The sequence below is a fragment of the Martes martes genome (assembly GCF_963455335.1).
Source record: "Martes martes genome assembly, chromosome: 14".
Lineage (NCBI taxonomy): Eukaryota > Metazoa > Chordata > Mammalia > Carnivora > Mustelidae > Martes > Martes martes.
In genome coordinates, this window is record NC_137902.1 from 3065305 (window position 1) to 3082286 (window position 16982).

Below are 16982 nucleotides of genomic sequence, written 5' to 3' on the forward strand. Positions count from 1 at the left end.
AGGGCCCGTGACATCACCATTGTCTCTGTGAACCTGCTTCCCATTAGGACAGCACAAAACGGCACTTCAAGTCTTGGGAACAACATGATAATCACAGCCCTTTCAAAACCCTGAGGTGAATACGAGAGACCCAGGACACAACGCCAAGTTTCTGCTTTCAGGACATCAAGTCCTGGTCCCCAATCTGCAAAGCGAGCTTCAGGGGACGTCTCCACATGCTCCTCGGCCACTGCCTGGCGTCCTTACTTCCAGAGGGCTGCTGGTTTGCATCTGGAGCAGGAATACTTCTCTAGATCGTTTATTTTATGTTAATATGCCTTAAAGTGCAACACTGCCTGATATCTTAGCAAAGCTACCAAGCGGTACGGCAGCATTCTTAAGTTAGAAGCGACAAATCCGAGAAAACCTCGACAATTTGGCTTCCATATCTCTGAATTGGTATTTCAATGACAGATGTTTGTTGCGGCAAAAACCTCTGTCAGAACAAAATTAGGTGATCTATCATTTTAAGATATGGTCTTCATATACTGTTTACTCGAAGATATCACTTGCCTCAAGCCAATTTTGACCAAGAACATTTTGTGATATGGAAGTGATTTGTATATCATCATTTTTGTGATAAATGTAGCTCTTGAACACAGAATAACCCACCATTCCACAGAATTACGGTTAAAACTCCCGCACCAGTAAATCTGCACTACCACTTTTATTACTACTAAGATACTGTGTTGAGACTCCAGTAGATTTTTTTTCCCCTTGAATAAGGCTGCCACTTGTCTGCCTCCGGACGAGCACAGGATTTCTAATCCACTACGTGGGGCGCCCTGAACCCCACACCCTCCCCAGTTTCTGAGTCTTCTTAAACACATGGTGCTTTCTTGGGGAGTTCTCGAGATTTTTGGGGTGCTCGCGACCACGCGCCAAGCCACCACTGCCGGCAGGCATGCTTCTCGGTGAACAAAGCCACTAGCGATGGGAAGAGCCTCCGCCCGGACCCCCGGGGGACACAGGGTGGGGGGGCAGGGCGATGGCAATGGCTGGGAGCAGTCACTCTTCCAAGGACGACAGACAATGCTCCTCCAAGCAGACAGCCACGAAAGGCAAAGGTGACAACCTGCCAAACACAAAGGCTGGATGGCGGGGGGAGAGGCTCTAGGGGGTCATCCGCCAGAAGAGGCTGAAGCCTGAAGAAAGGCACTGGTTTCCTGTGAAAAAGACAAACTTACTACTCTCCCAGGTTTCTACAAGCTCCAACAGTCAGAAGCAGGTCTGCCAAGCCGAGGATTCTTGACAAAAACCCAGGCAAAGTGGAAGGAAGCAGCACCACCTGTAACCATGGCCCAAGGCCCTCCAGGCACCGGGAGACAGCCGTTCCCAGCATCAATTAACAGTGATGACGTCATCAGCGTGTCACTCTGTCTACCCACACCAAGCACGGGACCCTGCCCCAGCCGCCGCAGGGACGCCCACCCTGGCGTTCAGGACTCAGACCTGACAGCCCCACAGGCGCCCGAGCAGGGAGTGCAGACCCGCACGATGCGGGATAGGTACGGCCCACCACCACCTGAACACTGGATTCAGCCCGCTGCTGGCCAAGCGGCCTCTTTCACAAGAGGAAGCAAGAATACAGAAGGCCAGTGGACACTTTGTGCCTGGGTCCTCAGACGGTCTCAAGGACACCTACCACACAGACATGAGCATGCAGATTCCTTAGTGTCGAACTTCCCTGCTGCCTCCCATCGAGGTCTGTCGGGTCAGTGGGAACACATGTAGGGTACCTGTGAATACACAATATGCCCCGTGTGCACACCATCCCGGGGGGAACCTCTGGGCTTCAAGGGGAGGGGAGGGCGTGGTCTTCACCCCTGCAGAATGCACAGGTGGCTGAGAGCGGACCTCAGTTAGGAAGGCACAGACGGTCACAGGCTTGAATGAAGGACCCTGGGGGACCCGGTACCATGGAATACCAGGTGTCAGGGAGGGTCACTGGGTGGTCCTTCTAGGGTGTTGATACTCGAAGAGGCACAGAGGAGATGAAGCACTCTAGAAGGGGAATGGGGGGAAGCCAGAGCCAGGAGGGTCAACGAAAGAACAGAGGACGGTGAGGGGCCGGCAGACGGGACTTGGTAGCCAGGACACAGGAGAAATGACATAGGTACGTAAGCAGGAGCGAGCAGAGGCCACGTGGAGACAGGGGATCAGGACGGGAGGGCCTGAGAGGCGGAGGGAGGAGCAGGCCAGACCCTGCCCACTGCTCACGGGGAAGCAGGGGCGGGGCTGGGCAAGGACGCCAGGGTAAGGCGGGTGAGGCCGCACGGGTCAGCAAGCACAGCCCAGCAAACCGCAGCACGGACTTCACACCGGTCGGCTGTTCACTGGCTCCTTCTCCAGTCAGCAGCTTGAGCTGAGCGGGGTAGTTCGGACGGCCTTGCCTGGGGTCCCCCACGGCAGCAAGAGGCCGGCAAGTCAACAGGGGCCAGGGGGCCCACGAAGCCCGTCCCACATGTCCAGCAGTGGTGCCGCCCCGTCCGTCCCGCCGGCCTCTCGGCCACAGGGGCCAGCGCAGGGTCTTCGCGGGGTCCCGAGGTGGTTTCAGCAGCGGCAGCAAAGCCCCTCGAGGCCTCGGCTCAAACATCCCACGAGGCCACATGGGCCACACTCCGTGACCGAGCCGCCAGGCCAGCCCAGACTCGGGTGGGGAGAGGGCTGCAGAGACGCTCCGCTGGAGGAGCGGTGGGCACGGCAGCAGCCTAGCAGGCCCCGCACTCCTGAGAAAGGGCTGGTCCTCGCTGGCACCTGGGGCCCGGAACGTGGGGCGGGCGCCCACCACTCCCGGAGAAGAGAGCCCGGGCACGCCGGAAGTGTGCAAACCACGGCTTCTTCATGTGCCGTTCCTGAGTCGCGGGAACGCGTGCCGTCCTCCGGATCGGGAACGTGGGTCCGTGCTGCGCACAGGTGCCTACATGACTGCGCCCCATCCCCCCGGAGAAGCCTGGCACACCACAGACACACACGCCACCACAACCTGCCGCCGGAGGACGTCCCTCGAGCAGAGGCCTCCTGGACGCGTGTGCTGGGGCCTCCAGACCTGGCCTGCGCGTCTCGTCCCTTGTTCTGACTCCGTGTCCTTCCTCCCTGGCAGCCGGTCGGGGGCACGACCCTCCGTGGACTGTGTGAATCTTCCTGGTGACTCATCGAGGGCAAGGCAGTCTCGGGACCCCCAAAGCAGAAGGAAGGCGACTACAGTGCAGACGGGGTGTACGGGAAGGGGAGGGCTCACTGTGGCTGGCTGTGCGGGCAACACCCACCCCGTCCCGTCCCGAGGGAGGCTGGAGCGGGAAGGCAGGACGCGGCCGCCGCTGGGTGGGAGCCTCTAGAAGGGGCGCAGGAAGCCAGGAGAAGGCCCCGAGGCACCAGGGCTGGGCGCACCCACTGGTGCCCACGACGGCACAGTCTGAAAGGCAGGTTAGTTCCTAATCCAAGAACTACAGCAACCGCTGTGTGTGTGTAACCATCAAAGGTCTGGGTGAACAAGGACTCAGACCCCCCACCTTTGCTGCCCATTTCCACTCTGCCAGGAGGCTGCTCTCCGCCTGCAGGTCTGGCGCTAACTGAACAGGGGTAGGGCCTCCCGAGCGTGCGGTTGCCCCCACACCTCTGCGAGGGCAGGCAGAGCTGGGGTGGGGGTCTGTACCCCAGCCCCGCCCCCAGCCCCAGAGAGCTGCTCAAATGGGCATCTGGCTGCTGCTGGGGGACAGGCCAGGCTGAGTGTGAACGACCGGGTCTTTGGGGAGCCTGTCAGCAAGAGGAACCACAGAAGCGGCTGAGCCAGGCCCCGAAAGAGGTCTGCGAAGGGTCATCTATGACAGAACACAGACCTGGAGTCCTGCCCTTTGAGGCACATTCAGGGACCCCTCTCCTTGGCAGAGCCCCACAAACTTCCATACACCAGGGTCCAAGCTTAGCACAAGACCGGCGGCCGTTCCAGGGACCGGCAGGTGCGAGGACCGGCAGGTGCGAGGACCGGGGACGGGGCAGTTCAGTGTTCCACACCCCAAAATGCACTACTTCACACAACAGTCATCAGAATACTTCCAGATGTCCTGTTAGAACCCCCGATGCCCTGGGAAGGGGACACTCACAGGAGTGGCCGCCTCCACCGCACTCCACAGGAGTGGTCTCCGGGCTATGACCCAGGTACAGGGACAGATGAGGGGAGGACACAGACTACAGGTTACACTCGGTGTCTGACACAGCTGTGTCACAGGCCGTAATTAGCAATAGATCCACCATATCCAAAGGACCAGAAATTACAGCTGAGCATAATAATTTCTAACTTCCAGTATTTTATATCTTCAATATATAATTTCCTTCCAGCCACACGTGAACAGCTGAAACACACAAGAGCATGTCCATCGTTCGACAAGATGTGCTGCGAGGCGGCTCACAGAGGCTGGGAGGTCCGCACACCGGTGTCACATTGTCCTAACACACCCACCACATATGATTCAAAGTGGTGCTTTCATGGCCTCGTAGATCAGTTCAGAGGGAACACTGTGGCTTTCCTTTTACCACTGGCTTACCTGTCGGGAGCTCAGGGTACCTATAATTCTTCCAATTCCACCTACAAGGAGATCACCCCCGCTTGGTGGACTGGGTTCCCAGCAATGCCGCGGCTCTGAGACTCTGCTCTCACACAGGGCCCAGCTGAGGGTCACCGGCACAAGCCAGTGTCCGCCCCTTGGGCCTCTTTACCAACAGGACCCTATCTAGGGTGCTATTCTCTGGGTAACACAGAAGGACAGGAAAGGCTCTTTGTAAGGGCCTTCCCTCTCCCCTCCTCAACCAGAAAGCATTCATATGATGGGGGAAGACAGGGAAAACCTCAGAGCCATGGAAGCCCATCTTGGGTCACGGCCTCCAGCCCTGCGCCTGAGGAAGAGAACCAAGGGAAGGGTGCGTGCCAGAAGAGTCAGCGATGGGGTGGTTGTCACCACCTTAGCTCTGGAGCTGCCCACGACAGAGCACAGAGCCAGTAAGGCAGGCTCCTTGAATGGAGAAGTCAAGTCAGGGCAAGGAAAGGCGGTGGAGGAGACACAGCCAGAGAGACAGGGAGGAGAGGAAGAGGAGAAACCAGCTCTGGGGAACATTACAGGTGCCAGGGAGGGTGTCCTGTCTATGGCCAGGCCCGCACACCACCGCCTCCAAAGGCCTGCTGAGGCTTCAGCCGGCCCAGTCCCCCATCTCCCCGGGCTGACCTTCTTCCGACACAGATGGCGACAGGCACAGCACAGACAGACGAAGGGTCAAGATTTCGCCTTCCGTCGGCCGCACTGCACACAGAGCAGAGGGGAAAGTTCTCAATTACTGGGCATTTAAACCGCTGAAACAGTCCATTCCCACCAGCACAAGGATGATTCATCCTTATAACGATCAAACCGAGGCCGTGTTAAGAACCAGAAGGGGCTTGTGAATCAAAGACTCAGGCACGTTCAGGGTAATTTTAAGGTTAAGTATATTTAATTGTATTGCAGTGCTCCAAAAATTAGCAACCCATGAATGACAGAACTACTCTCTCTCGACCAGCACGACCCATCACCTGACCTTGCCCGCAAGCAGGAAGACAAAGACGGGGTGAGAGGAATTCTGCACCTTCACACAGCATCCAATTCTGTTCTTCCAATTTTTAATTTCTACAAGAAAAAAATGGTCTCAAAGTTTGAGTAGCTCACGAGGTGAAGTCCTACAGAATAGGGGTGCAGGGGAGGGGAAGTGGGACGTGAGGTCACAATGCCCGCCACAGAGAGCCACAGCTCCCAGGCGCATGGAAGGGACGGCCTCTGCACACTAACAAGGTCTGGCCTTCCCCCCTAGGACCTGCGAAGGCCATCGGAAGCCCAACGAGCCGGCCGTACACCCTGACCGTCCCTAGAAACCAGATGCCAGGTGCCTCAAACCACGCATCCCACAGCGGACACGCGCAGAACGACTTAGGGCCTTCATGTACCAAGCATACCTTTAAGTGGAAGTCTGTGTTCTTACTCCTCCCAAAATATTGTGGCACTGGGATTAACTTCATTTTTACAAAGTGACCTAGAGGAAGAGGCATAGGTCACACAGCTAGGAAACGGCAGAGTCAGGACCGGGCTGGCCTGGTTTCCTCGACTTCCAGAGCCAGGGTTACCCCCCACCCCAGCCAGAGTCGCCGTCAGCAACAAGTAAGGTTCACCAAGCAAATGTGACCTGTAACAGGCAAACAAACATGCTCCTACTGCTGTCCGAGGAGAAGCAGACACAGCTGTCTAACCCACAGAGCAACGGCTTTCGAGACTAAGGATTTTACGTCTGCCGCAAAGACGCCCATCACATTTAATGCAGTCATTCCAGGACTAACTCTTTGCTAGGTGTCTTCAGATAATAAGGCACATAATCACTCATGGACACAGGACGTCAGGGCCAAGGGCTCCCGTGGTCATCATGTACCAGAGGAAAAGCCAGAGGAACGAGGGGTAGGGCCGCCTGGGAGAGCTGCAGGGGCACGCCCAAACAAACACCACCGAACGGAATTTTTTTTTTTTAATGCTATATCGAGAGACTCGAGAGATGCTTAAGACTTAAGCTACAGGGTTCAGAGGGGAATGGTCACAGAGCGTTTTGAAGGATTTTGGTCATGAACGGTATATAATTTTTTACAACAAGTCTCGCTCCAGGGATAAAACACTTTATTCGCCCAGGCTGTTCCAAGTCAGAACGAGCGCGCCTGAGCCCGCAGCAGGGTGCACTGGCGTGTTCGGTAGCCTTTTATCTGCACGCTGAGCTGCTCCAAGAAGACTTGGTCTCTACTCTGTTGGCGGGTCTCTATTACACAGCTCATTACAAGTGTCCCTAACTCTTAGACAACTCTTAGTTGACGACGTGGCTAATGAAGTATAAAGTTTCAACAACAAACCATTTACCAGTCCTGGGTGCTGCATTTCTAATGCAGGAAGTTTTTAATCATAAGCAAATGTAATCACTTACATTGAGCAGCCCATGGACCTGGTCAATGTAGCACGAAGGGCCATTAAGCAAACATCACGACAAGAGACAAAACCACAGCACTGCAGACGTGGCAGTTTCTGCTATCTGCAGACCCCGACAAACTCTGTCTTCATAAAACTGAACCAAACCTTCCCCGTGCAGGGTTCTAGGCTGGAGAGGAGACTCACCATCCTCCAAGGCAAGAGGGACTCCTGCCATCACGTGAGAGACAAGCTATGAACTTCACATCCACATTTATAAAACGTCAGATGGTGGCAACGGGGGATGCTGTGCCAGCTGCCTAAGTTCTTGGAGCTCCTGCACTTGCAGAAGCAGCCGTGAGCACACCTGAGGGTGAAGCACTGGGGTGGGCGCAGGACAGGTGACATCCATGCACCTGCTACTCCCTCATCCTAGGCCTCCTGCCGTAGAGGAGGGCCTGCTGGGCTTAGCCGAGCCAAGGTCACAGCAACCTCCTTCCTGGCCTTTTCCCCCAATCCCGCCCTGACCAGCCCAGTGCTCTCTGCACTGAGCGGGAATTCCAAAGGAAATGTCTCACGCCTGGGATCGTCCCTATTCTCACAGTCCAGTCTCCACCTACTGCTTCTACAGTAAAGGAGAAATTAATATCCTAGCAAGGCAGGGGAGATACAAGGAGGTGAGAGGGAGAACCAGCAGGAGGACAGCAGAGACAGACTCTTGAATCTCTGAAAATGAAGGACAACTTCCCTGGCCACCTCCTCCATGGAGACAACCTCCTGCACCAAGGAGGAAACCACAGTGTGTTCCTATCACCCCCACCCCTGTAATGCAGCTCGACTGGACAGAACAAGAAAAGCAACATCCTATTTACACAAATCAGCTTCAGGACAAAAAAAGTCCAAAAATACCTGTTTAAGGAGAAATACCGCGTGTTCCTGGTGATCTCATTTTCAGTTGCCTTCCCAAGGAAGCGCAGTAGCAGCAGCACAAGGCACTCCCGAAGCAGACCTCCGCACTGACAATACTGCGCTTCAACAGCTGAAGACCGGTCAGGAGGCCGCCATAAAAGATGCTCAACGGAGGTATCTGCTCAATAATTCATGGATTTGTACTGAACTTCAGCATGAAATCAGCAGGACACACAAAATACTCCTACGGCAACGTGAGATCTAAATTCTGTGCACCCAGTAGGCCCTCTGCTGCCGTAAAAACTGAGCTGGGGTAGGCTAGAATTGGTTCACACTACAGGGTCAAAGTGTAGAAAGCTCATCCATTAACACAGAAAGTGAAGGAGACTCAAGGAACCATATTTGCGTTTGTGGAGGATGGATGTAGGAGATGTGCCGTCACCCACTGGAGATCCAGCAAAGCTACGTGGAGTGTGGCCAGAATGTGCTTCCATCACAACAGGCCCCTAAAATTAACTGCTGTCTTTTCTTTTTCAAAACAGTGAAGCATACTTTGTAAGGTTTTTTTTTCGTACTATACACACATCTTCAGATTGCAGAGATAAATTCCTCACATTATCTCAGTATGTGCTTAAGTAATCCTTGTATAGAGATGTGCACATCCAGGACCGAAACTGCATGCTGCAAGGTTCGCTGGGATTGGCCAAGAGCGCCCCATGTTCTCCTATCAGGATGATTAATGAAGGCACCTTTCTCACAGAATGTCAGACTCTGCCTTTTTAACAACTGACCTTTCATAGAATACTACTGAACTCATAATTCCACTTTTGTTCAGTTTCTTATTAGTGGAGTTAAAATTAATACTTAGGGGAATGATGGCCAAGGTGGTGCACCGTAAATCTTGGAGCGCGTCAGCCTTCCGTGCGGGCTACCCCCGGGACGGCACCCGCGCGGGTCTGCGCCCGCAGCATAAGCGTTCCGCTAAAACCTGCATCCCGCGCGGGTCCGCGCCCGCAGTGTAAGCGTTCCACTAAAACCTGCGTCCTTTCACAAGACAAATTAAGGGCAGTCTGCAGACCTCTGAGAACAAAGATGTATATATATTTTTAAGGTTTTTTCAAAACTACAAACTTTTTAAAGGACCTAATAAAATTGCTAATTTCCATCATAAATTAAGAAAAATTTATTCTGACTCAGTTTTCTGAAATGTTCCTGATGACTAAGGTGATATGTGGCACAACACGCCCTATAACCCACATTCAGCTCGTAGAAGTGACAATTTAATAACCCATCAAGGCAACACAATAGGCCAAAGCCACTTACCTTGAGGATCCACTGGAAAAAAAAAAAAAGCTGCTAATACCTCAAGAACTCTCCCCTAAAATAGTGAGGGAAAAAAAAAGAAAAAAGATTGGAAAATGGAGCTAGGACGGGGTTTCTTCTAATTATCACTGGGAATAGCAAATTACTTAAGGACTCAATTTTTTTTCACCATGCCAACCATTTCCATACTCAGACATACCTAATTTCTATAAACCCCTTAAGGGCCCAAACTAGTTTCAGCTTCAAAGATCTTACGAGATCCCAGGGCGAGGTAAGAAGCCAAGAGTACATTCAATTATTAATTCTTGTTAAATATTTGAGAAAAGTCATTCTGAGTAAATACTGGAAATACAGTATACAGGTAAATACATGGTCCAGGTCCACGCAACATGCCGTAGGATCTCATTCATCCTCGTTATCAAGGATGTGGTTCACGCACTAAGGGCTGGAGATTTCGAGAAACCAGCAGGGTAAGGCTGGAGGGTAGAGGAAGATGCCAGCACGTGGGCCTTGGCAAGTCGAGTGCTCCCAGAGAACTGGGTGATCACCTCACTGCCGTACAAAACCCCAAGAAGGCCAAACCCTGCTCACTGGAATCCTGAGCACTAAGCAGGAGAGCGGGTCACGCTGCCACCAGGGTCTGGCTCATGCCCACACCGCCCCAGAGCAGAGCAGACCGGACTGCAGCAGGCGCGGGGCTCATCAGAAGGGCATCCAAGACTGAAATGGGAAAATAAGAGAAAGTTGAAGGGAAAAAAGAAAGAGCAAAAAGGATCTGACATGCTTTGCGAGAGACTCCAGATCAACGGCATTTTCACCGAGAGCAGAGACGAAGGCTGGGAGGCCCGGTGGGGAGCGGTGGCACGGGGCGCGGCGGCACGGGGCACGGCGCTGGGTGGCAATCACAGAAAGACGCAAGAGATTTGCACAGGGAGTTCACGATGTTACGAGAGAACGGTGACACGATTTCCAACCTCAGAAAGGAGAGTAAGGACAGAGAACCTCACAGCTTCCACTTAGAGGAGGAGAACAGGGAAATTAGCGAACTCAGAGGAAAATGGAGTCCCCCCAGCCCCCACCCCAAGCAGCAGGGTCGAGGACGTCAGGAAGACAGGAAGCCAACAGAGACTCAGGGCCACACTCCTTACAATGCGCAGGGCACAAAAATCCCAGGGAAAGGCCATGAAATACTGATGCTCTTCACTGCTGCAAAGGTAACAAATCCAGGAAGGAAAAACAGCCACAAACCTTCCATTTGCATTCTGCAACGTTTTCACCAAGCTTAGAGGGCTCGTTGTACAATTACACTCACTCAAAATGGGCAGTTTTTCAATAAGGATTTCCTAGGAAAGACCACCTTCAATTCCATCACAGCTGTTAGTCAAGGTGTCATGCACCTGTATGTGGCCATTTATCAACAGTGCACGAGCTTCCGATTTTACAAAGACCCCAAGCTCGCATCCCGAAGACCCTGTTACCCCCAGGCTCGATCCCGGACACAGGAGGGAGGTCGGAGTGTCCCTGCCATGAGCCTCTGAAGGGGGGCACCCCCTCCCTGGAGCAGGTACAAAGGGAAGGTCAAGAACACCTTCCAGCAGGAGGGGGGACACCTAGGAGAGAACATCCTTTGTTTCATAGTGAACTGGGATGACACCAATCCATCTCCAAACACGATTTCATATTTGTGGATTAATACCGTATGAGCTTTTTGATTACATATAATTTACTTCAGTTCTAGAAAAGTTGAGAACAAACGCAAGCATCCTTCACTCTTCAAATTATGTTAAGGTTCACTCCTGGAAATGTGTCGTAGACAGAATTTTCAAGTTACAGGGGCTTATATCTCATTATCGTAATTGGGGAAAAAATAATGAATTCCTATTCCATCTAAAAAACGATAGCTAACTTCCTTATTATCACTAAAATACTCTGTAAACACCTATATAAAAATTCAAAGACTTCTGCATAATCTGTTGGAAACACCAATTACCTAATTATTTAACATTTACTGAACTCATTAGTGAGTTCGTTTGTGTGCAGTTCTCAAGAATAGAAGGCAGTATTAAAGGCAAATTACAACTTATTTCCACCAGAGAAGAAATCTACACAGCAACATAAACATTAATGTCCAAGATCCTAAAGATAACGATCAAAATTCAACACGATGACCCAGGCACTCACACAGAGACCCAGACCAGCTAAACCTCTAGGGAAAGGTGAGAGGATGTCACACAGAGAGCCCCAGAAGCTTCAACAAGGAGACTGGGGTGCAAGATGTTCCTGGGAGAAAAGTCCGTTCTGCACCTGACAGCCCGTCCCGTCAACCCCACCAGCTTGCTCATCAGAGCCGCTTTCTGATACTGGAGCAGGACAAATGGAGGAAAGCCACTGCTCTCTGCTCCAGGAGCCACAGAGTAGCAGGGACAGGTAAGGCTGAGGCAACACGGAGACCACAGGACACTAAGACCAGAAAAAGAAAAACAAAACAACAAAGCCGGTTTGAAGAGGAAGCAGAGTCACTCATGTGTTTCGCAGAAGCCTGAGACACAAGATGTCATCAGGCTCCATTCAAGGAAGGGCTGGTTCAGGGACCTTCCGAGGCCAGTCCGCGGAACGAGACAGAGAGCCAGCCTCACTGCCACAAAGGCATAGAAATGTTATGGGGAAAAGTAAACACGATTCAGGACAAACATTACTCACCGGAACCAGCTTTTCAGATTCACAGCTGAATCTGATTTGAGAAACGGATGCTGTCCCCAGGACCCAAGCATGAGGTAAGCCATGCGCTTTGCGTAAGGAGGACGGGTCAGTGCGGGCCCCTCGACTGTCACAGCGGTACCACTCAGTGCTGTACATGGGGGAGCTGTGCCCGTGTGCGGGCAGGGGTGTGCGGGCAGGGGGCATAAAAGCCCGTACCATCCCTCGATTTGCTGCTCTAAAAAAAATGTAAAAAAGAGGCCTTCTCAAACTGCTTTTTTGCGAAGGAGAATAAATGCCATTTGAATCCTCTTCCCCAACTCCCACGTGCTGGGCTCCGCCCTCCCCACTCACACTGCGCCCACCAGGCTGGCGTTCGGGGAAGCAGCCGGCCAGGCAGGGCTGCTGCCGCCATCACACCTCCGCAGCAAGGAGAGCTGAGGTGATGCCCACGATGAGGGCCGCAGCAGCCATCCCTGACCGCTCTTAGCTTGCTGGGGTGCCAGAACCCCCACGGACCAGGAGCTACACAGAGAGGCCAGGGCCGAGGGGCGAGGGGTCCGGAGGGCCGGCGGTTTCTCTCCGTGGCTGACCTTCTCCCTGCACCCTCACGGGCTCCTCCCGCTGCGTCTGTGTCCCACGTCCCCTTCCTCACAATGAGGAAGGCCCTCCTCAGTGAGCGCAATGTCCCCCACAGACCTCCTCGAAGGCCCCATCGCCCAGCGCGGCCACACCCGAGCACCGCGGGGCGGACACGCCGACACAGGCGCTTGCGGGGCTGCGCACACGGAGACCAGCAACGGCACGAGGCTGCTGCGAGGTCTCTGACGACAAGGTGAACCCGCAGAAGATCAGCACAGGACGAAGTCCCGCACGCTCATCGCACCCTAAGGCAGGCTCAGCACCGCGCGGACTTGGCCCGTATGGAAGGGAACAGAAGCACACTTGCAAGCCGGCATTTTCGACCCCGATGACGGCTTCGGTGGGGGCTCGCACAGACGCCCGCTCAGCGGCTCCCTGGACGCTGCCCACGTCGAGAAGGTCCAGCTAACCACGCAGGCTTCCCTGATCCTGGGCACGCTTCCCCACGTGCTTGAGGGGCACCCAAGGGAGGGACAAACCTGTGAGCAAAGGATGATGACCCTGGTGACTGCCTCAGTAAAGCCCGGAACTCGACGCTGTGCCCACCTCGGACCTCTAGAGCGAGGGCGCTCCCTGGGAAGATCACGGAGCTTCTAATCCCCGAAGCCCACGCTGGAGAGGACCCAGCTTTGGAGAAAGAGGCCTAAAGTGGCCCGTGTGCTAAGCAGGGGCCTGGAGTTAGGAAGCGGGACAGACGTGGCCCTCGCCCTCCAGGGGCTCGAGGCTGGAAGACACGGCCACAGGGGTGGTCCTCGCCCTCCAGGGGCTCGAGGCTGGAAGACACGGCCACAGGGGTGGTCCTCGCCCTCCAGGGGCTCGAGGCTGGAAGACACGGCCACAGGGGTGGCCCTCGCCCTCCAGGGGCTCGAGGCTGGAAGACACGGCCACAGGGGTGGCCCTCGCCCTCCAGGGGCTCGAGGCTGGAAGACACGGCCACAGGGGTGGTCCTCGCCCTCCAGGGGCTCGAGGCTGGAAGACACGGCCACAGGGGTGGCCCTCGCCCTCCAGGGGCTCGAGGCTGGAAGACACGGCCACGGGGGTGGCCCTCGCCCTCCAGGGGCTCGAGGCTGGAAGACACGGCCACAGGGGTGGCCCTTGCCCTCCAGGGGCTCGAGGCTGGAAGACACGGCCACAGGGGTGGTCCTCGCCCTCCAGGGGCTCGAGGCTGGAAGACACGGCCACAGGGGTGGCCCTCGCCCTCCAGGGGCTCGAGGCTGGAAGACACGGCCACGGGGCAGCAGAGTAAGCCCAAAGCCTGAGCAGCTCAGCAAGGGGGTCCTGCACCAAGCCGAAAGTCCTCCCTCAGAGGGGGTGTCTAGGCAAGAGTTACGGAGTAGGTCAGGCGAAAGGAGGGGCAGGAAGAACCCTCCAGATGGAGGAGGTGGAGATGCGAGCACCCAGGGGCGAGTTCAGCAAACAAACCGGGAACCGGAGGCCTGTGTCGGTAAGGACCGCCGACACACCCATGCTCACTGCCGGCAGGGCAGGGTTCTAAGAGTTTTCTATGTATCAGCTCCTTGAAGTCTCCAACAGCCACATGTGGTAGATGCCATTAGATCCCATTTGGTATCCTGGGAAACGGAGGCACGGAGCCATTACAGTGATTTGCCTAATCACAGCTGTAAAGTGGAAGAGCTAAACCCCGAAACCTGGGGGTACGGCTTACCCAGTGCAAGTCCCGGGAAGTGCAGCCAGCGTGGCCGGCCTCCAGTTCAAGGGACCCCAGGGTGGACTGTGGGGCCAGAGATAGAGCTGGCACCTTCTCACCCTAAAAAGAGCATAGCCTAGTCTGTTCAGGGGGTGAGGGGATCCCACACGGGACCAGAAACGACACTGCAGTGGCCTTGCGAGGCGAAGGCCAGAGGTGAGACTGGAAGATGAGCTTGTTAAGGGAGCACGGACTCAGTTCACGAGGCCCCTCCTCGAGGACAGGTACACTGACCCAGTCCCGGCAAACAGCTCACCAGAGCAGAAGCTGTTAGGATTACAGCACAGCCATCCCACACAGCCCTGAAAAAGAATGTAACGGAGAGACTTTAAAAAGAGATTTTTCTTAAACATTTTATTTTTTTAAAGATTTTATTTATTTATTTGACAGAGAGAGAGATCACAAGTAGGCAGAGAGGCAGGCAGAGAGAGAGGAGGAAGCAGGCTCCCTGCTGAGCAGAGAGCCCGATGCGGGGCTCGATCCCTGGACCCTGGGATCATGGTCTGAGCCGAAGGCAGAGGCTTAACCCACTGAGCCACCCAGGCGCCCCTAAAAAGAGATTTTTAAAAAACGCTCACAGTGTAACGTTAGGGCTGAGGCAGAATACGGAACGGATTCAAACACGGATGAAAGCCTGGAAGAACCGAACTGTGTACGACCGACCGGCTAAAACAAACACTACGACTGGCTAAAACAAACGGAAATTTCACAGGCGAAACTGTTACAAGCTCTTTGCTTGCAGGCTGCTTATGGCCACGGCACAGGCAATGTATGCACAAGTCAGGTCATAGGTGCTCAGACGAAGGTGGGCGGGGCATCAAGGACCTGGCTCCTCCCACCATCCTCGTGGCCTTTCAGCTCCAGCGTCCCTGCTCCCCTCAAGGACCCTTGCTGCCCCAGCTCCTAGGATCCCATGTGCACCTACATGCGACTAGAGTCTGGGGAGCAGAGTGGTCTTCTGTATACTTTCCATCATGGAGGATAGGTCTTTCCCAGGAGCAAGCCAGTGGGCAGGAGACTGCCCCCAGCGCCTCTGTGCAGCAAGGCTGGGTGAGCCCGAAGCTGACATTCAGCCCGGGGGGTTGGACAGGGAAAGGAAGCAGGGAGGCCCTTGGTTCAAACCAACAAGGAGATCCGCTGTCCCCTCCCCATGAAACCTTCCTTAGTGCTCTGGTGAGCTCAGGGACCCTGAGCTCCCCATTCCTTCCTTCATGCCTTTAGTATCTGTCCTCCGTGCCACATGTGTGATTGTTTATGACACGGTCTTCCCCGACAAAGCTCCTTGAGGACAGGTTCACGTCTTTATCATTCTAGCACCAGTCCACTGCAGGCCCGACACAGAAATACGCAATGAGCATTTGCTAAACGGACGTCCAATTTCATTTCTTTGTTGAACGGACTGGACTGAAACGTGCAGTGTGCCCCGTGGGCCCTCATGCTTCCCTGCACTGGGTGAACCAGACAAGCGCCCCCCAGCTGGGAGATGGCCTGTCCGTCAGTCCACCTCCGTAGGTAGCTTCCTTTAACCACAGCGAACAGAGAAACGTGCAAATCTGACTTTGTGAAAATGTTACATTTATCTCCATTCACTTGAATATAATGTATTATTGCTAATATTAATAATTTTAGCTCCAGAAATTGTACCAGCCTCCCAAAGAAAGAGTCCTTGACCCAAAATATCAGAGGATATTAAACTGAGAAATGATCTACTGATGCAAATCATTAAGTCTATTTGCATTTGCTTACTGAACCCTGTCACGGAAATTAAACTGCGTGCGGTGGGGAGCGAGCCGGCTGCGCATGGTTAGGACGAGACATCTTGGTGGATCCGAGCTCTATGTCATTAATTTTCCCACTTTCCCTCATTAACAAGTAAAATGTTTTTACTGCTTGAAAAGTTTTAATAAATAGAAAAAATCAGAGCAGCTGACATACTTTTTAATGTAATATACAAGGGCTTTTAATATTTTTACATACATTAATGAAAAAGCTAGGGAAAGCGCTAAGAGGTTCTATACGTGCGGAAAAGCTGAAAGAGTAATTTTCTGGGAGACTATGAGGCCTTCCGGTTTGTGCACCCACCCTGCATCCTCCCCTAGACGGCAGAAGCGAGCCCCTCGCCCTCCACCGGCAGCCCCCAAGTGCCGGGGGTCACGGCCAAGGCGGTCCACCCACTGGGGGCCATGCCTCTCCCAACTAACCAGGAGGTGTGCCGAGGACTCCGAGCTCTCCACAAGGAGGAAACTGCCTCGGGGACGTCGTGTGGGCCAAGCTCCCTGGCAGCGCACAGCCACGGCCCCCAACACTCACGGGGATGAGCCCCCAGTGGGCACAGGAGGGCGCACCCTGGTTCTCCCACCCCTCACCTCACCCCTGTGCGAGGGACTGCGCTGCCTTCCTCACAGCCTCCACCTACAGGAACCTGTGGGCTCGGGGGGGCCCTGCACACCAGTGAGCACAGCACACGGAGGGGGCAGGGGCAGCGAGCGAGGCCACACCTGGGGGTCTTACAGCAACACTGGGCCCACCACCACCGCTGCGTGGCTGAGCTGGGCCCCAAGCTCCTGGAGGGTTTGGGCCTGTGTCCTGCAGAAATACCCACCCTGGAGAGGAGGACACCAGGCACAAACCCGCTTCTTGGTGAGGAGATGAGGAAGCCCACCCAAAGCCCCCGCAAAGTTTACGTGGCCAGCAGCCCAGGG

The 16982-nt window shown here is 54.4% G+C and overlaps 1 protein-coding gene across 5 annotated transcripts in view; it reads right to left on the reverse strand.

Annotated features, from left to right (window-relative positions):
• Positions 1-16982, reverse strand: part of MGMT (O-6-methylguanine-DNA methyltransferase) — a 278551-nt gene that overhangs the window by 185291 nt on the left and 76278 nt on the right. The window contains exon 1 of one of the 5 annotated variants that reach the window (XM_080822348.1): positions 1685-1738. The exons of the other annotated variants lie outside the window; for them this stretch is intronic. Coding sequence (XP_080678474.1) covers positions 1685-1701 — 17 coding nt within the window. The 5' untranslated portion in view covers positions 1702-1738. Of the gene's footprint in view, positions 1-1684; positions 1739-16982 lie in introns of those variants that run through there. 5 annotated transcript variants of the gene reach the window in all.